The sequence below is a fragment of the Myotis lucifugus genome, unplaced genomic scaffold (genome assembly GCF_000147115.1).
Source record: "Myotis lucifugus unplaced genomic scaffold, Myoluc2.0 scaffold_117, whole genome shotgun sequence".
In the NCBI taxonomy this organism is placed as follows: Eukaryota; Metazoa; Chordata; class Mammalia; order Chiroptera; family Vespertilionidae; genus Myotis; species Myotis lucifugus.
Window position 1 is genome coordinate 2,464,907 of NW_005871165.1, and position 20,848 is coordinate 2,485,754.

General features: G+C 39.0%; 3 protein-coding genes across 9 annotated transcripts in view; 1 reads left to right on the forward strand and 2 right to left on the reverse strand.

The window, feature by feature from the left end:
• The window catches only part of NKAPD1 (NKAP domain containing 1), a 12,234-nt gene extending 10,772 nt beyond the window's left edge, over positions 1 to 1,462 (reverse strand). The window contains exons 1-3 of one of the 5 annotated variants that reach the window (XM_023757889.1): positions 1,327 to 1,379; positions 817 to 825; positions 153 to 229 (exon numbers count right to left, since the gene is read on the reverse strand). In XM_023757889.1, coding sequence (XP_023613657.1) covers positions 153 to 221 — 69 coding nt within the window. In that variant the 5' untranslated portion in view covers positions 222 to 229; positions 817 to 825; positions 1,327 to 1,379. Of the gene's footprint in view, positions 1 to 152; positions 230 to 816; positions 1,032 to 1,326 lie in introns of those variants that run through there. The other 4 variants (XM_006093492.3, XM_006093495.3, XM_014459864.2 and 1 more) reach the window with 4 other exon arrangements.
• A 109-nt stretch (positions 1,463 to 1,571) lies between these two features.
• PIH1D2 (PIH1 domain containing 2) lies at positions 1,572 to 17,336 on the forward strand. 3 transcript variants are annotated; one of them, XM_023757886.1, is made up of 7 exons: positions 1,572 to 1,691; positions 2,861 to 3,063; positions 3,654 to 3,777; positions 4,658 to 4,903; positions 5,256 to 5,521; positions 8,023 to 8,153; positions 16,534 to 17,336. In XM_023757886.1, the coding sequence occupies exons 2-7, from the start codon at positions 2,887 to 2,889 to the stop codon at positions 16,598 to 16,600; spliced, it is 1,011 nt and encodes a 336-aa protein (XP_023613654.1). In that variant the 5' UTR covers positions 1,572 to 1,691; positions 2,861 to 2,886; the 3' UTR covers positions 16,601 to 17,336. The 3 variants fall into 3 exon arrangements, with proteins under 3 accessions (XP_023613654.1, XP_023613655.1, XP_006093559.1); XM_023757887.1 differs by lacking the exon at positions 16,534 to 17,336 and adding an exon at positions 9,578 to 9,967; XM_006093497.3 differs by lacking the exon at positions 16,534 to 17,336 and having other exon boundaries at positions 8,023 to 8,512.
• The window catches only part of DLAT (dihydrolipoamide S-acetyltransferase), a 29,628-nt gene continuing 20,566 nt past the window's right edge, over positions 11,787 to 20,848 (reverse strand). Inside the window, 3 exon segments of the mRNA XM_006093496.3 lie at positions 11,787 to 13,239; positions 13,819 to 13,955; positions 14,490 to 14,652. Coding sequence (XP_006093558.1) covers positions 13,110 to 13,239; positions 13,819 to 13,955; positions 14,490 to 14,652 — 430 coding nt within the window. The 3' untranslated portion in view covers positions 11,787 to 13,109.

Below are 20,848 nucleotides of genomic sequence, written 5' to 3' on the forward strand. Positions count from 1 at the left end.
ACATTTTACATGTCTCTATTTAGTAATTATCAAACTATATGGCAACTTATCTATTTTATTCATCTTTGTATCTCCCAACAGTACCAAAACAACGCCGGCCACACTGTGTGCGCTCAGTAAGTGTTGAGGAGTAACGGGGTTGTCCCTCTCACCTTATTGTGAGCATCTGTATGCCGGATGACATTCCTTAGGAGGACTTTCCCCAGTGGAACCCGGGACATTCTTCAATCTGAAATGAATCAATAAATATTTAAAAATAAAAATTCCCTTTATGACCTTATATTTTTATTATAATACTATAAAGAAGCATGAGGTAAAGAAAAGATCACTTAGAACTCAGAAGTCTTGGGTAATAGTTTTTTCTTCAGCATCAAAAGGGGGAAATTCCTGATCACAGAAATATGAGGATGAAAGGAGATAGTGCACAATGGAATTCTTTGGAATGACACTATTTTCTCCTCAAAATAACTCTGTGTTGTATGTGAGTATCTTCATTCCTAATTAGTAGGTAAAATTCCCTTAAAGCCGTAACTTATCTCAGGCCACACAGTCCAAGGCAAACAAGGTCCAGATTAAAAATCAACTCTCCAATCTCACAGTTAGTTGGCGATGAAGCAATTATCTGGATGTGAGAGTATCGGGGGCCACAAATGTCAACAGTAACAAAAACATCAAATACAGAGACGCCCTAAATTTCTCCACTCGGGGGAAGTTTACTTTCTATTTTGTAGAGAAGCCTCCAAAAAAAACAGACGACAGGGCTATTCCCTGTGTGGCTAGCAGGGGCTTTGTGCGACCACCCCACCGCTCACTCACCCCTCGATCCTGAGGAAATCGGGCATCTTGTTAGTGTGAGACGAAGAACCACTCCATTACAAGATCTCCTCCGACCCAGGCGGCCCAGGAGTCAGGGCTCAAAGGCAGCTCTGCAGCTTCACCCGAGTCCTTGGTGAAAACGCAGCCTTCCCACCGGTTATTCTGCCCTCGCCCGCGCCCCGGGCCCCGGGGCCTTTCGCTCGGGCCGGACGCACGTCAAGTACCCTAGCTTGCAGAAGAGATTCCCCAGTGAGGCTAACATATTCCACGCTCACACTCCTAGGGGGTGGGCCCGGGGACGGGGTCTCGCTCCCAAAGGGGTACGCTGTGGACTGGGCCCCAAGAAGTATCTAAAGTGCCTCAAGGGGGAGCTGAGGCTTCCAAGGGGAAGACAGAGAAAACACCCCCATCTTTGTCACCGGGACCCCCGCTCCCCAGCGGCCAAGAAGCTCCCGGTAACCTTCCCTCCACACACCCGCCCCACACAAACACACACAAACACACCCATACCGTGCACCGCGGCCTCGCGTGGCGGGGGTGGGGGGAGGAAGAGGACTGGGAGAAAAGGGAGCGAGCTTCCCGTTCAGGCCGGAAGTCGTGCTCCCGGGAAATCCTTCCCACCCACAGGAGCTCGGAGACGTCCACAGGGAGGGTTTCCAGGCCTCTCAAGAGGTCGACCGGTGCCGCAGGGTGGCGGGCGCCTTCCTGGGGAAGGGGTTCAGGCTCCGCTGGGAAGCGAGGCCCGCGGCGCAGTGGGGAGACTCCGGAACTGGAAGTGGCAGGACCTTCTCACGAGAGCAATCCGGACCCAATTAGGTGCTACCCAGTCTGGTTACCCTGGTAACAGGCGTCGCGGTTTGTCAAGAAACCGAGAGGTGGGTTCGCAGACCTCTGGAATGGTTGCCCATTAGTTAAGTTTCCCTTTAGTCTCACCCTAATGTAGTGTTCGAAGAACCCAAACCTCCTCCTCCTCACTCGGTGGGTGCTCTGGGGCTCCTTCCAGTTGGGGGAGGAAGATGCGAGGGAACTTGTCTCAAGACAGAGAGGATATTATTACTGTCACATAGCGCTGACCGAGTGTTCCAGCCTCTCTACATTAGCTTCCTTAATCCTCACCGTAACCCCAGGAGATTGGTGCTATCGTCTTCATCTTGAGAATAAACTGAGGCACAGACATACATTAATTGCTCATGGTCACACAGCCAGTAAGTGAGAGAGCTAAGATTGGAATCTAGGCAGAGTCCATGCCTTTTTTTTTTAATGTTTTTATTGATTTCAGAGAGACAGGAAGGAGGAGGGAGGGAGAGAACCATCGACGTGAGAGAGAAATATTTATCAGCCGCCCCCTGCATGTGTACTGACGGAGAATCGAACCTGCAACCTTTTGGTTTTTTGAGGGTTTTTTAAAAATATATTTTTATTGATTTCAGAGGGGACGGGAGGATAGAAACATCAATTATGAGAGAGAATCATCGGATCAAGCCAGCAACCCGGGCATGTGCCCTTTGACTGGAACCCAACCTGAGACCCTTGAGTCCACAGGCCGAGGCTCTATCCACTGAGCCAACCCAGCTAGGGCCCTGCAACCTTTTGGTGCCTGGGACACCACTCAACCAACTGACGCACACCAGCCAGGGCAAGTCCATGCTTTTAACTACTAAGCTATGCTGAGGATTGAGGAAGTCTGGCAATTTCCAGACTGGTTCCGGCACCAGTCAGCCAAAGCCCAGGTGCTGGAAAAAGGAAACTACCTAGACGCACAGACTTCAATGAGTACTCTGGCCCCTCAGGGCTTGTGAGGGTCTAGGGGAGGTAAGGCCTTATGATCTGAGAGGACAGCTTGAGATAAATTCTAAAAAGTGATACTAGATAATTCAAGAATAAGGAAAAGATAAAGTGGTGCTGATCCTTGGTGTTTTAGGAACAGTTAAGGATAACAGCTAACTCCACCAAAACAATTCCTGACCTGCTCCTCCTCTCCCAAAAGAAGAAATGAATCAACAGCTACACAGATTATTTTTACTTAAGTCATGTCTTTCCTCAGACTTAAGAGGCCTATTCACCTCAATCATGGAGTCATCCTCAAACGGTCTGCTTACCCAAGTTACTCAGTTCTGGAACCTACTAGATGATCTGGCTGAAAGTAACCCTGAGAGCTACAAGAACTTCATTCAACAGCAGCTGAAAGAGGGCAAACAGCTTTGTGCTGCCCCAGAACCACAGCTCTGTCTACAAACAAGAATCCTGGTACGTAGAGTTGGTGCCCTTGGATGGGAGGTCCTGAGTGAAATGATCCTGCAATAACCAGAGAATAACTTGCCTTTAGCTATTGTTACTGTAACACTGAGGGAAACTGCCACTCTAAATGGAACGTGAAATGTAGTGCAGAAGATTGCACTGAAGGAGTAAAAATGGGAAGTTCATATTTTACATATTTTGGAGATCTCAAAATGAGCCATTTTTTGGCTAGAATGAAAATAAAAGTAATGTAATGATTTAATACAGAATCATAGAATTGGAGATTTTCCAAATAAAGAGAACTTATTTGGTTGGGTGGGGGAGTAAGAAAGTGGTGAAAAATGGTCAAAAATAAAAAATGGAACAGCTGCTTAGATCAATTCCCCCTACCTCCTCCTAGTTCCTCTGGGAGTAGCAACTGGATTCCTGATGAAGAGCTTTGGGAAAATCAGGTAACAGTATAATTTCTCAAACACAGTTTTAATACAAGTAATAACTTACTTGGAGCCTAAAATTCTTACTCTTCAAATTCTGTGAGGTGTTGCTTTTAGGAAATTATTTTGAAATATATTTGATATGCAAAATTATTTGATTTCTAGAAACCTAAAGAAAAAACACTTTTTATCAACCTATGTCAATGGAAAAGGATTCCAGCTCCCCAATCACTCACTCATCCAGTACCTCTGAGTGTTGGCAGACCAGAAGATATGTCTGAAACATCAGGTACATAGAATTATGGGACAGAAAACACATTTAAAAAATTTTATTGGGTCCTAACTGGTTTGGCTCAGTGGATAGAGCATCGGCCTGTGGACTCAAGGGTCCCTGTTCGATTCCGGTCAAGGGCATGTACCTTGGTTGCGGGCACATCCCCGGTGGGGAGTGTGCAGGAGGCAGCTGATCGATGTTTCTAACTCTCTATCCCTCTCCCTTCCTCTCTGTAAAAAAATCAATAAAATATATTTTTTAAAAAAATTTTATTGGGAATAGCATGAACCAGATTTTACTTGGTAAAAGACAATACATGTAAAATATTTTATTTGGTTATAATGTAGCTAATGACTAATAAATATACCTTTATATAAAATGAATACTGTTGCCCGGCCAGCATAGCTCAGTGGTTGAGCATTGACCTATGAACCAGGAGGTCACGGTTCCATTCCTGGTCAGGGCACATGGGTTGCAGGCTCAATCCCCAGTGTGGGGCGTAAAGGAGGCAGCTGATCAATGATTCTCTCTCATCTCTGATGTTTATATCTGTCTCTCCCACTTCCTTCCTCTTTGAAATCAATAAAAATATATTTAGAAAAAAACAAAGCTACTCATTTAAAAAGTTTTTATTACTGTTTGCCTAATAATATAAACTGTTTTTAACCCATATAAAATGCCAAGAAATGCCCTCATTGAAATTGTGTACATAGCATCTTTATGATTGCTTCTGAAAAATATAGGAATAGGATTTATACTTTCTAGGTTTATCAGGATTATGGCTTAATATATTACCTGACAATATCATTAGGGAAACAGGTTGTCTTCATTTCACACCCTCTGAATCTCATGCACAAATATTTATCTTTTTTTCTTTTCTTTTTTACACACGCAGATGTTTACACAGTCATCGATGTTGCCTACAATCCTGATGTTCTCCAGGCAGCAGAAAAGGACCAAGTGAAAAAAGATCAGTTAGTACAGATGGCCATGAAATGCATTGAGGAACAACTCCAGGTCACTCTCTCACACGTTTACCATATTACCAAATTTAAAATAAAAGGAAGCATTCAAAGGATGAAACAAAACCTGATGGGAATCCAAACTGGCCCCACAGATTTAAAAGAGAAAATGAGAAAAGGTAAGTTAATGAATGTAAATGGAAAATTATATTGGTTTAAAATTTTTGTATCCTGTGTGCATTTTGCAAACTGGAAATCTCAATTTTAAAAGATGAATAACTTAAAATAGAAAAAGATAAAGATTAGATATTAGAAATATTAGCATGTCCTTAAAGATTTTTAAATCCTGCAAACTTTTAAATCTTTTTGGTTTAAGATTCTTTTAAGATTCCCAAACTCAATTAGCTGCAGCTTTATCTGCCATCTTGCCTAGCACTACATATATTGCAGCTAGTAGCCTGATAGTACTGATAGTTGTTTATGTTGTTGATTAATTTTGTGATTTTATTCCCCCCTTTTTTTTCCATAAAGAACTAACCCTTGAGCAGATAAGAAGCAGTACTCTGAGCAATTCAGATCACTTCCCTCAACTTTTACTGCCAAAAGACCAAGTTTCAAGCAAAAAGGGGTGCCTGATAGAAGAGATTTCCAGTACAGAGATCCAGGTGGAGATGAAGACACCAGCCTATGAATTAAAAATTGTGGCAGATCAGAATGAGAAACCACTGAAAATTGAATTAAAAGTTGAATTACCTGGTATTAATTCAGTATCTCTCTGTGACCTTAGTGTTTCTGAGGTAAGTTGAATAGATAACTATTGTAAATTTTTATCAGTCAAGTCACTATGTTATGCTGTAGTAACTAACTCCACAATCTCAGTAACTTACAGTAATTTGCTCAGGTTACATGTCAGGTAGGCCTACTCTGCTCAACAACCTTTTTTTTGTTGTGGTTAATCCTCACCCAAGGATATTTTCCATTGATTTTTTAGAGAGAGTGAAAAGGAGGGGGGAGAGAGGGAGAAACATTGATGTAAGAGAGACACATTGATTGGTTGCCTCCGCATGCGCCCTGACCAGGGCTGGGGATGGAGCCTGCAACAGCAGTAGGTGCCCTTAACCAGAATCGAACCTGGGATCGTTCAGTCCGAGGGCTAATGCTCTATCCCAACCGTGGGCAAACTACAGCCCGTCGGCCAGATCCGGCCCGTTTGAAATTAATAAAACTAAAAAAAAAAAAAAAAAAAGACCGTACCCTTTTATGTAATGATGTTTACTTTGAATTTATAGTAGTTCACACAAACACTCCATCCATGCTTTTGTTCCGGCCCTCCGGTCCAGTTTAAGAACCCATTGTGGCCCTCGAGTCAAAAAGTTTGCCCACCCCTGCTCTATCCACTGAGTGAAACTGGCTAGGGCTCTGCTTGATAGATCTTACACATTTTAAGATATAAATGAAGAAGCAATTCCTATCTGACCTATTTCATTCTCCTGGCAGAGGAAAATAGAAATGGCCAAACCATGCAATGGATCCTAAAACTTCCTCTCAGACATGGTATATATCACTTTTATTCACATCCTATTGGCTAAAGTAAGTCATTAGGCCAAGTCCTACATTGATAGGGCAGGGAAGACTATTCTCAAGAGTTGTCACAGGGATATACATATAATCCTCTTTCAGAGTTCAAATAATTGGCAACAATCCTATAGTCTACCACAGTCCACTCACTTCCTCACAAATATGTGTATCTTTTTCCAAGAAAGACACCTCTAATTTTAGTATCAGACTCCAAGGTACAGGATTTTGCCATCGTAGTCTGCATTTTGCGCCTCTTGAACCAGACCTATGAATTGCAAGCACAAGTTATCTGTTCCCATAATCCCATACAAAGTTAAATAGGGAGAAGATAGCCACTATTAACAGTCTCAATTCAGAAATGGTAAAAATATGAGGCCCACAGCAGTTACTGGTACACAGCAATGCTGACATCCTGGTAGACAGGTATTTTGAGGGTCTCTTTTCCTGCATGTAGAGGATGTTCTCGCTTTAGGGCCATTATGGATACCTGTATTGCCTAGCCCCGTGGTCGGCAAACTGCGGCTCGCAACCCACATGTGGCTCTTTGGCCCCTTGAGTGTGGCTCTTCCTAAGCCTTAGGAGTACCCTAATTAATAACAATGTACCTACCTATATAATTTGTTTAAAAAATTTGGCTCTCAAAAGAAATTTCAACCATTGTACTGTTGATATTTGGCTCTGCTGACTAATGAGTTTGCCGACCACTGGCCTAGCCCCATTGTTTCCCATTACCTTCAGTTCCATTGTTTGGGAGGTTCATGTAGAATGGGCAATGTAGACAGAATATGCCGTCCTTAGATGCTGAGCAATTTACTCAGCCTGCTTCACACCCATAGAATGTTTGGGGTCCAAAGATTATTTTTAATTAATTTTAGTCCAGGTTGGTAATATTTTATTTAATTCCACTCAGTGCTATACCCAACAAGTCTTTTTTAGACATGTCCATTTTCCAATGGCTTGTCCTTTTTTACGTAATAGCTGTCATTTGAGTCAAATGTAAGGATTTATTGAGATCCACCTTAACCCAGGTAGAAATTTTAACAAAAGTATAAAGATTTGTGATTTAGTCTTTAACTCTAGGCGTCTTAATCAGCCTTCATTGGTAAAAATAATAATAATAACCTCAATTTTATCCTTTACTGGTTGAAAAAAAATTATTTGCATTTCTGTCAAGGCTCTGTATATTCCCTTTCAACTCTGCAAACTGGTAAATTCTAGTCTTAAGTTCATCTCTTTTTGTCATACCTTGTTAAACGTAGCCCATAAAACCAATGCATGCCACCAAAATTTTATTTTACTTCTTTACCTAAAGCCACAAATTTACTAGGTAATTTGTCTTCCAAATTACTGTGATAGTTTTACTAAGGGCTTTATCACTATAAAACATGGGTCAGCCATCTTTCCAGTCTCCAGTAAGTTTCCTTGCTGTTTGCTTGTCTGCCCCAAGGTAAATTCATGTAATTTGGGATGACAACACCCATCTTCTGCTACTGCTCAGTTAACTTTTGATGTATTCGACAGCAATAACAAATCTCAAAAGCTCAGGGATTTACAACAGTAACGTTATTGCCCACTGCAAGTTAATGGCAATAAGTTGGGATCCTCTTCTTATGGAAAAGGAGTAAATAATGGAGAACAGAAATCCAACAACACTCATTTTAACCAGGAAATGCTTTCCTATTTTTATCTTTTAACATCTCTCTTGGTTTATTATTCTTAGAATGATTTATTGATTGAGGTCTCTGAGAAGTACAGATTGCATCTGAATCTTCCAGAATCTGTGGATACTGAAATGACTACAGCAAAATTTATCAAAGAGAAAGCTACATTGATCATCACAATGCCATTGGTGTAAGTCAAGAGCATTATTTGTTTTGGGTTTTCAGTGCTAAAGTGATGTGAATTATAGGACCTTCATTATGGGTGAATCTTAAACACTAGTTTCCCGTTTTCTAAGAGTTCCTTTTAATGGAATGAGGTTTTCTCAACTGTTCTTTAAAAAAAACACACCTCAGTTTCTCCTTTTCAAAAAAACTTGGCATCAAGCAACAATTACTAAAAATAGTATTGCCATGATATACTTTTTTTTTGAAGATATCTTAAGTAATACCATTTGGGAAAATTTTGTTTCCAAGTAACATGTGAGAATTCTGTTTACTGGTTGGAAAAAAAAAAATTGTCTCTAGTAAATTTTTGCATCAGAAACAAAACCCAGACTGTGCATGTTTTTATTATCAAGAGGGATATAGTAGTAAAGTTTCCTCCAGCAATAACGATACAAGGCCAATGTAAGAATATGCAAACCTATGGTTCTGTGAACCTCTGTACTTCCATAAAACAGCTCTAGCAGGAATCCACGCTACCCAGGCAGGACTTTTAATAGCACATACGGACTTTCCTTTGGATTAGTAATTGGATGTTATTGCACATAAGATGCAAAATACATCCAACTCTATTTTAAAAAAAAGGACAAGTGTCTTTGGGACAAGTGCCATTCTCCTAAGAAAATAACTTTTAAAAACTTGGTTTTTATTGATTTCAGAGAGGAAGGGAGAGCATTATCAGTGAGAATCATTGTTTGGCTACCTCCTCCATGCCCCCTACTGGGGATCGAGCCCAGAAACCTGGGAATGTTACCTGACCAGGAATCGAAACTGACCTCCTAGTTCATGGGCTGATACTCAACCACTGAGCCATACCAGCCAGGCCTAAGAAATTAACTTTTAAAAATACAGAGGTGATATACTTTTCAACTCCCATTCATCTAAGTTGTAAGATAGTTGTTCAATACAAATGTATCAACTTTCCAATTTATATCCAAAGCAATGCTCACATCAAACTATAAACATCCCTTAATTATCTTTTCTAGATACAACTTCCTTGTGATTAGTTTCTAGTTCAACAGTCTTTTTTTGTTGTTGCAAGTCCTCACCCCAGGAATTTTTTTCATTGATTTTGAGAGAATGGAAGGGAGGGGGAGAGACAAACATCAATGTCACATAGATTGGTTGCCTCCCCCACATGGCCCCAGGAATCAAGTCTGCAATTGAGATACGCACCCTTGACTGGAATCAAATGGGCACCCTTCAGACTGCAGGCTGATGCTCTATCCACTGAGCCAAACTAGCCAGGGCTCAATATAAAGTCTTTAAATAAATTCTTTATTAATTTTAAAACTTTTTAACTTTAGAAACTGCTATAGTTGTACTATAAATAATAGATGTTACATTTAAAAACATAATTTTCTTTTTTTAATATATTTTTATTGATTTCAGAAAAGAAGAGAGATAGAAACATCAATGATGAGAATCATTGCTCGGCCGCCTTCTGCATGCCCCCTACCAGGGGCTCCAGCCCACAGCAAGCCAGGCAATGTGCCCTTGATTGGAATCAAACCGCAGACCCTTCAGTTCACAGGCCAACGCTCTAGCCACTGAACCAAACCAGCTAGGGCAAAACATAATTTTCTTAAACCTAACCTGGATTTGAATCCTTCTAGCAATATGATAATTTATCATCTAAAAATGTTCTAGAATTGTATGATGTCCTAAAATCCCATAACCACATAGAACTAGTTGAATCTCTATTCTTGTACTCTCGGCACATACTTATGTCAGCAGCTATGTATTTGTGTACTCACTAATAAAATGCATGTCAAGATCTAACACACTTGAAAAAGAAGGAATTCTTACCATTTGCAACAGCATGGATGGAACTGGAGAGCAGTATGCTAAGTGAAATAAGCCAGTCAATGAAAGAAAAATACCACATGATCTCACTTATTTATGGATAATAAAGACCATTATAAACTGATGAACAAAAATAGATACAGAGGCCCTGACTGGTTTGGCCCAGTGGATAGAGCATCGGCCTGCGGACTGAGGGGTCCCGGGTTCAATTCCAGTCAAGGGCATGTGCCTTGGTTGCGGGCACATTCCCAGTAGGGGGTGTGCGGGAGGCAGCTGATCGATGCATCGATGTTTCTGGCTTTCTGTCCCTCTCCCTTCCTCTCTGTAAAAAACCAATAAAATATATTTTTTAAAAAAGATAGAGTAGCATTGAACAGACTGTCAAACTACAGCAGGAAGGCCGGGGAGGGTTGGGCGGGTAAGAGATCAACCAAAGGACTTGTATGCATGCATATATGCATAACCAATGGACACAAGACACTGGGGGGTAGGGAGGCCAGGGGAAGGTCAAGCAGGGGGGGAAAAAAGGAGACATATGTACTACTCTTTGTAATATTTTAAGCAATAAAACAAAACTTCAAGTTAAAAGAAAAAAGATCTAACACACTTAATGTTTAAATGTTTATGTCCTAGTTATCCCAAAATATTTTCACACATTATTTCAGGGTGTTCCACTTAATCACACTACTGGTCAGGCCTTCAAGGGATTTTATATTCATGAAAACATCACCTCCTTCTCCTCCCTGCAAAAAGGCAAAACTTGGCCCAGGAAGAGCATTAACTTAAAATTAACTGTGGAGTTTGAATTTGAATCTTGCCAAAATGTTTTTTTCCTCAAAACTGGAAATTATTCAAGGTGGACGTTAATTAGCCTTGTTTAGAGACTAGATTTTTCTATAAACTTGGTTTTGGTTCAACTATCAGTAGTGATCATTTCCCATGTATTCCAGGGCTTCTGCACAGGTGATGAGTATTCCTTGCAACACATTCCTATCATGTCAACCCCCCTCGTAGACAATGCCCTGAGACACCATAACTACATTCACACAAACCTCAGGATTGGAGTTAAGTATCTAACAGAGCCAGACCACACTTTCATCTTGCTATGTGCCATATCCCAACATGAGGTCTTCAGTAACTCCTTGAGCTTAAAGTATTAGATTAAACCCTTCTGAACTGAGTCCTGATTTTATCCATTTTATAAAATCAAAATGTATCTGTATTAAGAGCTTATAGCTGTCCCTGCACTTAACCACTTAATGTGAAAATCAATTACCTACAGGTCAAAAATTAGATCAGACACATTGAAAACATAATTTCACTTTTAAACAATCTAATTTGAACCAAACCGCTATTTCTAACTTTTACTCTTTCAATTTTGGTAAGATAAATAGACTGAATCCAGATTTAGATTACAGGCCAGATTAATTTTTAATTCAGAACAATTTTTATTAGAAGGCAACTTTTAATTTTTTCTTTAAAGGGAACAAAAGAGCCATAAACATTAGCAAATAATGAATTATCTCTGAAGTTTCATGTGTTTGAACCAGATGTGGCTCATACTGATGATGGTCCCTGTGAGACGCTTGTTCCTTCTGCATAATCTTCAGTTCAAGCTATAATTACCAATTACTGTATAATGTTTTTATAACTGTACAAGGGAAATATTTATGGAATATATGGAGTGTCACTGTGCACCATGTAATAATGAACATTTAGAAATAGATTCAACAATGAAAGACCTAAATTTCAGAGGATAGCTCCACATACTACATACAAGGAAGCACTAGTCAGATTAATTTTAAATAGTCAAACAATTTCAAATATTTATTAAAGCACATCAATTCAATAGAAAGCCTGGAATTGTGATAATGTTCCCAATTCATTTTTATTATCTTGAACCTCACCCCAGTCCCTGCTCAGAAGGCAAAATGGGAAAAAATATTTAGGTCGATAAGGTAGTATGCAACCTAAATAATTCTTTTCTCTCCAATAGGATTTTAGGGCTTTTTTTTATTTTACATGAGTCAACACGGGTGGAAAAACAAAGGACACTGTAACACACATTTAAGTTTTTCCTTTTTCCAAACAGAAATGACCATTTTGTTGTGGTCATCATCTTTTATATCCTAAACTGTTCACCAATGTATCTCTCTCCCTCTTCAGACAGAACTTGTTGATATACATACGGACTTTGGCACATATCTTGCTAGAAATCATATGTTATATATGTATACGTATTCCAGTTTCCCAAAGTTATCTGAGTAGTAAATTCTGGTAATTAAGTTCATTTGCAAGTAACCTCCAGTTGATATTGTAGGAAAAATTCTACTTTCACAACTTCTCTGTAAAATTCTATAAGCATATTCTTTTATTTGGAGGTAACTGTAGAATTTTGCTCAGAATTATACATTTAAATTGTTTAAACACCCACACAAATTCTCATTTATGCCAAGCAGCTGGTTTATATTTCTATCTCATCTCAAGAAGGGGGAACAACCTTTTCAGGATACATAAAAAAAAAAACAAAGAACAGTGGTTGAAGAAATCTAAGAAAATGTTGACTTTTAAATTTTCACTTATTTTCTTTGAAGTTTTCTACTTTTCCCATCCATGATAAAACCAAGATCATATAACAGAAAAATTTTAATTAGGGTTAAGTTAAAACATCACACTTCGATTCAAACCTTTTCTCCAAGAGAATAAATTTTCCTGATTTCTCTTTTCTTCAAATATAAGGAAAACATTTGAGGCAATTAAATCTCAACTTCTCATGGTTTCATCCAGGTTACCTGAATATACCTGACTCAATAGGGAACCACATTCTACCTCTACATTTCCCAGTGGAAGTACTTATCACCAAAGGGCTATGCCGCATGTCCCTTGCCTACAAGTACACAGCTTAAAAGCTGGTATTTACTAAATGTACACAATATTTGGGTGTAACTGGCATTTTAAAAGATAACATAATGACCATTACAAATAACTTAACTGGACAGACTAAAAAATAACTGGTTAGCTTTAAAATAATAAGAAACACCTATTTAATAACATATTTATATCTTGATAAGAATGAACCAATGTAACTTGGGAAAGTCTGTAGAAATTCTTGGGTTAATTATAACAACATGGTGATAGGTTTTTCAAGGTACTTTCTAAACTCAGCAAGCCACTGGGCTCCAACTGCTCCATCCACAACCCGATGATCACAACTGAGTGTAACAGACATCATGCTAGCCACATCAAATCTAGAAAAAGATAAAAATATTATTAGGTATTCTAGAAGCAATAACTGATTGTAGCCAGTAACCTGACCCTATAATCCCAATCAGGTAACATTATTTTCAACCTACTGTTCACGTCCTATATATTTCCAGACCAAACAGCTTGAAGAAACAGACCAAACAGCCATCTGGAGCATGGACTGGCAAACTAAAACCCCACAGGCCAAATCCCACCAAATGGAGTTTATAGGAATTCATTTACATAGTACCTATGGCTGCTTTCACACTACAGTGGCAGAGTTCTTGCAACAGAGACCATATGACCCACAAAGCCTAAATTATTTACTATATGCCTCTTCAAGAAAAAAGCATGGTGACCCCTAACTTATTTACTTAGAGTAAATAAGGCTTCCCATCTCAAAAAAGATTAACTGCATTTAGTAAAATAAGAAGAGTTGCTGCCCTGAGAAACTTCATTCTGTACTTATGTCTGACTCTACCTAAAGTCCAATAAGGCATGCCAATAAGTCTAAAACTAGACTCAAAAACAGGTATAATGTAATGAAAATGGCCTTATAGATCCCTCTCCATTTTGGCACTTACCCTTTTTCATTATCTGCTGGAACCAGTCTATCTTCTGAAGCACCAATGGCCAAAATACATGCCTGAGGTGGGTTAATAATAGCAGAGAAGTTCTTAATTCCAAACATTCCTAAATTGGAGATCGTAAAAGTGCCACCCTAGAGGAAAAAAATATCATGTTAATTGCTTGTCAACATAAAAAAAAAGGACATTTTGTGAAAAATCCTTAAGGTAATCTTTTAAGAAAACCTTCTGAACTACCATTAAAAAAAAGAAGAAAATAGAAGTATATAAAGTGACAGACATTAACTAACTTGACTGTGGTGATCATTTCATAATATATGTATATGTCAAAACATTAAGTTGCACACCTTAAATATATATAATTCCTCTTTGCTAATTATGTCATTAAAACTAAAAGGGGAAAAAAAAAGGCCCAAATGAAATACTCTTACTTAAAATATACACTCTTTACATTAACAATAAAAGTAGTTGTGTGGTTTTTGTACACTACTTGGAAAACATTATTTTTAGCCTTTGAAAGGTTACTCAATTTTTCTTTATTTTTAGGACCTTGTGTCAGTGAGAATACAAGGCAGGAAAAAAAGGTGGAAAATGCAATAAAAACATAATGCTGACCTTAAAAATAACTTAATTCTTAACATTCGTAAGGAAAATAAATAACACTTTACCTGGAATTCATGTGGCTGTAGTTTACCCTCTCGTGCTTTGGTTGCTAAAGAAGCAACATCATTAGCAATGGTTTCCAGCCCCTTTATATGTGCATTAAATACAATAGGTGTGATGAGTCCTGCAGGAGTACTGACTGCAACACTGATATCGACAACATGATTTCTATTTAAAAAGGAAAAAGAAAATCTCAATGATCATCACCATTGTTTATTAAGAGCTTCTGTATCAGGCTAAGCAAGATTATTGATATTTACTTCAGTTTGTACTACTGTTCAGCCAGATTTTTACATTCTGCTGTCTACTCCGCCCCCCCCACCGGCCACTTATACTTTTAATGTGTCAGTAGGTTGGTTTCACATGTATTCTCTAACTTTCTCATTTGCCTCAACTAACACATGGGTGTAGTTGGAGAAGACTTAGCATTCAGTGAGGAATTAAAAAAACACACAAAAAAAACTCCTTGGATTCTGAGACCAAGTGGATTGGCTGGAGTTGAGTCTGCAAGCAGAGCTTGAGCAAATGAAAGGAAGAATGAAGGGAAAGGACCTCATTGTGGGAGAAAGAGGAGTGTTCAGGATGTAGGGTGGTGGTGCATCAAACCACGAGATTCCCAATCTTTTCTACTCCATGAGCATCTCTGCAATTGGGTCTCATCTCAGAATACATATATATTTTTAACAAAGAAAGTAAAATAAGTCACCAAAAAAACTAAACAAATGAATAAACCCCAATAACCCCCCCATAAGTGTATTTAAATTTAGTTATCTAATTATTCAAAAAACAAAATTTGATATATATGCTATTATATTAACTCATTAACAAGATGTTGCAGCAGGTCTAATAATGGCTATAATTTTAAAGTAGTGATAAGCAAAACAGTATTTTAACACACCTGCAACAACTATAGGCTGTGACATGAAAATAACTGAGTTTTACTGATCACCAGCACAGGTATTATCAACGCCTCTTTGATTTGTTTTCTACATGTTTAACAGGAGGAAACAATAAATTTCAGTTACAGGTGAGTGGAAAAGAATGATTCTTTGTCTCATCCAAGTTCTCTAACTCCTGGATTATATCTATACTAGTAGTATCCTTGGGTGTCAGTGAAAGGGTCCCTGATAAAGTGTTCTGCAATCGAGAAAAGTTAAACTTCACATGAAGGAAAACTCCAGCTCATTCTAGGCACAAAGTTGAGAAGATTATGGGTACCAAATCCCACAAAGGGCCTAAGCTGCCAGAGGCAGCAGGCTTTTGCCATCTGGAAAAAGAGACCCACTCTAATAATAGTTTGTGGCTTTTAGCAGTTGTAGCTGGGCTCTGTCCAAGATATCACACAGCAAATACTGCTTTCTTAATTATCCTGTTATTACAATATTACTTATTTATAATCGTCCTAAGAGAGGACGGATGGTGTTTCCTATTTTGTTTACCACTGAATCAAGCAAACAGTACCTGTTCAGTAAGTACTTATTGAATAGCTGTATGAACAAATGAATGAATAGTATTTGGTAAGAATTAATTAACAATACTGAGAAACAGCCCTGCAACCTCAATCCTTTGATCTAAGCAGTGGCTCCTTCAGATATTCTTTAAAGGTTAAATATAAATTTACCCTATGACCCAACAATTCCACTTTGAGGAATCTACCAAAGAAAAATGAAAACATATCAACACAAATTGTATGCAGATGTTCATAGCAGCCCCCTCAAAGAGATGTCTGTGTTTTGACCCTGGAATCTACCAATGTGACCTATTCAGTAAAAAGGTCTTTGTAGGTGTAAATAGGATCTTGAGCTCATATCATCCTGGATTATCTGGGTGGACCCTAAATCCAATGCCAAGTCTCCTTGTAAGAAACAGAAGGGAATGGCCTGGGGACTGAAGGATCCCGGGTTGGATTCCGGTCAAGGGCATGTACCTTGGTTGCGGGCACATCCCCAGAAGGGGGTGTGCAGGAAGCACCTGATCAATGTTTCTCTCTCATCGATGTTATTAACTCTCTATTCCTCTCCCTTCCTCTCTGTAAAAAAAAAAAAAAAGAAAAGAAAAAAGAAAGAAAAGAAACAGAAGGGAAGACACAAACAGAGAAGACCATGTGAAAATGTAGCCAGAGGTAAGAATTATGCAGCCACAAGCCAAGGAATGCCTAGAGCCACCAGACTTGGAAAAAGCAAGAACAGATTCTCGCCTACAGCCTGTGGAGGGAGCAGAGCGCTGCTAACTTCTTGATTTCAGACTTCTGGCTTTCAGAACTCATAATAAATTTTTGCTTTAAGTGACCAATTTTGTGTAATTTGTAATGGCAGCCCTAGGAAACTAGTATAGTGTGTAAGGAATAGTAAGACCCTCAGATGTTCTCCAAGAATGGTGTGACCAAGGAGAAAGTCAGAGTCAGTAGATAACCTGATGTTTGATAGGACTGAAAAATGGTTTAGAGTTCTCTTGGGGAGTTTCAGAAAGAATTCATGATGCGTACACAGAACACTAGCCAGCTGGTAAGCAATCTTTAAAAGCAGTTAGGAGACTGGGGAGCCTTTTTTCAGGCTGACTGGTCATAGAGTAGAAAAGCAGAGATCCCCCAACCCTGGCTTCTGTTCACACAGCTCCAGTTCACTCTGCCCTCCCTCTGCTGGAGCCCAAGGCTATGCAACTATATAATGAAGGTATCTCAGAGAACCCAAAGCAAGAGAATGAGTGTTTTAAGCTGCCATTAATTCTGAAGCAGCAACTTGGGATTTTAGATTAAAAGAATACTTTGAGGCACATGCAGAAGTGAAAAGACAACCAAGAGCGTCCACCTCAGGTGACTGGGGAGGCTGAGCCACTGGGCCCTATACGACACCTAGCACACAAAGCCACTCTATTAACACAGGGAAGCAGCTAAAATGCGAAGACAAAGAAACATGTCACAAATGAAAGAAATGGAGGAAAGCAAACTACTGGATATAGAGTTCAAAACAAGGGTTATAAGATTACTCAAGAATCTTCTAGAAACCTCTGAGAAATTTAGTGAGACCTTCAAGGATATGAAAAAGGACCAATTAGAAATTAAGCATACACTGACTGAAATAAAGAATAATATACAGAGATCCAACAGCAGTCTAGAGGATCCCAAGAATCAAGTCAAAGATTTGAAATATGAAGAAGCAAAAAACACCTAACCGGAAAAGCAAAAAGAATCCAAAAATATGAAGATAGTGTAAGGAGTTCTGGGACAACTTCAAGCATACCAACATCCGGATTATGGGGGTGCCAGAAGAAGAGAGAGAGCAAGATATTGAAAACCTATTTGAAGAAATAATGACAGAAAACTTCCCCTACCTGGTGAAAGAAATAGACTTACAAGTCCAGGAAGCGCAGAGAACCCCAAACAAAAGGAATCCAAAGAGGACCACACCAAGACACATCATAATTAAAATGCCAAGAGCAAAAGACAAAGAGAGAATCTTAAAAGCAGCAAGAGAAAAACAGTTACCTACAAGGGAGTACCCATACGACTGTCAGCTGATGTCTCAACAGAAACTATGCAGGCCATAAGGGAGTGGCAAGAAATATTCAAAGTGATGAATAGCAAGAACCTACAACCAAGATTACTTTATCCAGCAAAGCTATCAGTCAGAAGTGAAGGTCAGATAAAGAGCTTCACAGATAAGAAAAAGCTAAAGGAGTTCATCACCACCAAACCAGTATTATATGAAATGCTGAAAGGTATTCTTTAAGAAGAGGAAGAAGAAGAAAAAGGTAAAGATAAAAAATTATGAACAACAAAATGACAACAAATACATATCTATCAACAAGTGAATCTAAAAATCAAGTGAATAAAAATATGATGAACAGGATAAACTGGTGAATATAATAGAATCAGGGGCATAGAAAGGGAGTGGACTGACAATTCTCGGGGGGAAGGTGGTGTGGGGGGTGTGGGAAGAGACTGGACAAAAATTGAACACCTATGGACAAGGACAATGGGGGGGAAGGGCATGGGGTGGGGTGGGAACCGGGTGGAGGGGAGCTATGGGGAGAAAAAAGAGGGACAACTGTAATAATCTGAACAATAAAGACTTATTAAAAAAAAAAAAGCAGTCCTGGCTCCACCAGGCAACTTTGTGCTGCTTTAATAATTCAGGATAGTTTCTGCATGAGATGCCCACAGATTCAGAGTCTGGTAGGAGAAATGATGAGGCTCGACCATGTTGGGGATGCTGTAAATGTGAGTTGGTGTGTGGCCACCAGGGATCACCAGACCCAGGAAGTGGCAGCTGTACAGGCTCTGTGATTTTTCAACGTTACAGCTTTAGAGAGCAAGGAAGTAAAAAAAAAAAAAAAAAAACGAGAAGGTGCAAACATTAAAAAAACAAACAGTTAGGTGTTAGGCCAGTGGTCGGCAAACTCATTAGTCAACAGAGCCAAATATCAACAGTACAACGATTAAAATTTCTTTTGAGAGCCAAAATTTTTAAACTTAAACTATATAGGTAAGTACACTGTCAAAATGGCTACCATCAACAAATCAACAAATGACAAGTGTTGGTGAAGATGTGGAGAAAAGGGAACCCTAGTGCACAGCTGGTGGGAATGCAGCCTAATGCAGCCATTATGGAAAAACAGTATGGAGTTTCCTCAAAAAATTAAATATGGAACTGCCATTTGACCCAGTGAGCCCATTTCTAGAAATATATCCTAAGAAACCTAAAACACCACTCAGAAAGAATATAGGCACCTCTATATTCATAGCAGCACAATTTATAACAGCTAAGATTTGGAAACAGCCAAGTGCCCATCAGTAGATGAGTGGATAAAAAAAAGCTGTGATACAGCCCTAGCCAGTCTGGCTCAGTGGACAGAGTATCGGCCTGTGGACTGAATGGTCCTGGGTTCAATTCTGGTCAAGGGCACATGCCCAGGTTGTGGGCTTGATCCCCAGAAGGGGACATGCAGGAGGCGGCCAATCAATGATTCTCTCTGATCATTGATGTTTCTCTCCTCTTCCTTCCTCTCAGAAATCAATTTAAAAAATAATAAAAAGCTGTGGGACATTTGCACCTTTTGAGACAGCATGGAGGGACCTGGAGAGTATAATGATAAGTGAAATACCAGGAAGTCAGTCAGAGAAAGACAAGTAGGTCTCACTCCTATGTGGAATCTAATTAACAAAATAAACTGATGAACAGAGAGGATCCAGTGACATGGAAGCATAGGACAGAATGCAGAATCTCAGAGGGGAGGCAGGGAAGGGTGGGTGGGTGGGTGGGACCTGTATGTACTAGTATATGCATAACCCATGGACACAGACATTTAGGTGGTGAAAGCCTGGGGTGTGTGTGTGGGGGGGGGGGGGGGGAATAGATAGCTGGAGGTGGTTAATGGTAGAAGAAAGAGGACATGTAATACTTTTAACAAGATTAAAAAATAAATTAATGGGGGAAAAATATCCTCGGGTGAGGATTATAAATAAAATAAAAGCAGTTAGGTTAGTATTCAAAGCATACTAAACATTTTAGTCATAAACAAAATTTGTGCTATAATTTATTTTGTAAGATGATGGGTGGGTGGGAGTGTTTAGGGAGGGTACAATAAATTAAATCTTAATTCTTCTTTAATAGGAAATCATTCAGTAAAGTAAAAGAAATGAAAAAAAAATCCACTATGAAGGTAAATACCAAAAGAAATAATAGTTTAAAATCTGTGTTTGCCTCTTGGGATTGGACTTCAGATTAAAGGCTGAGCAGGTCCCTGTAAGCCATGCAGCAATATTTTAACATATATACTATTATTTTAATAAAAATTAAATTAATAATATTTAAAAGCCTACATAATAGGAAAAGCCTAGGCTTTGAAGTCAGAATCCTGGTTTCTGATCACAGTTCTATTAACATATTAACTCAGGGATAGTTATTTAACTCACTAAGCCTCAGTTTCTTCGTCTAGAAAATGGGAGTGAAGCACCTAGCTCATAAGGTGGTCATAGGATTAAATGAGACAATATGTGAAAGACACGGTGCCACCACTAGTCACATGTCACCATAACATTAATAAAACTGTTTTTTGGTTTGTTTTCAAATTTGTCCCCCCTCTAAAGTTCAGCAGAACTAGTGAACAAAAAAATATATCACTTTCCTTTGTAAGAATCATTATCAACTTAACTGTACATATATATACACTCATCTCCCTTTATTGAGCTCATACAAAGAATCTGTAGTCTTTACTATGTAAACTTAGAACTATCTCATAAATAGTTCTATGCCGTTTACAAATTGTTTTACTATGGCAGTTATAGTCCTCTCTGTATTCCATTTCTCCTTACCCTACACTCCTAGGTATACATTAGATAACACAACAAAACTGCTGATGGATA

Coding starts and splice junctions, on each gene's coding strand:
- PIH1D2 (XM_023757886.1), top strand. CDS start 2,887: ATGGAGTCATCCTCAAACGGTCTGCTTACCCAAGTTACTCAGTTCTGG. Junction 4,904..5,255: donor AAAAGAGAAAATGAGAAAAG/GTAAGTTAATGA, acceptor TTTTCCATAAAG/AACTAACCCTTGAGCAGATA. Junction 5,522..8,022: donor GTGACCTTAGTGTTTCTGAG/GTAAGTTGAATA, acceptor TATTATTCTTAG/AATGATTTATTGATTGAGGT.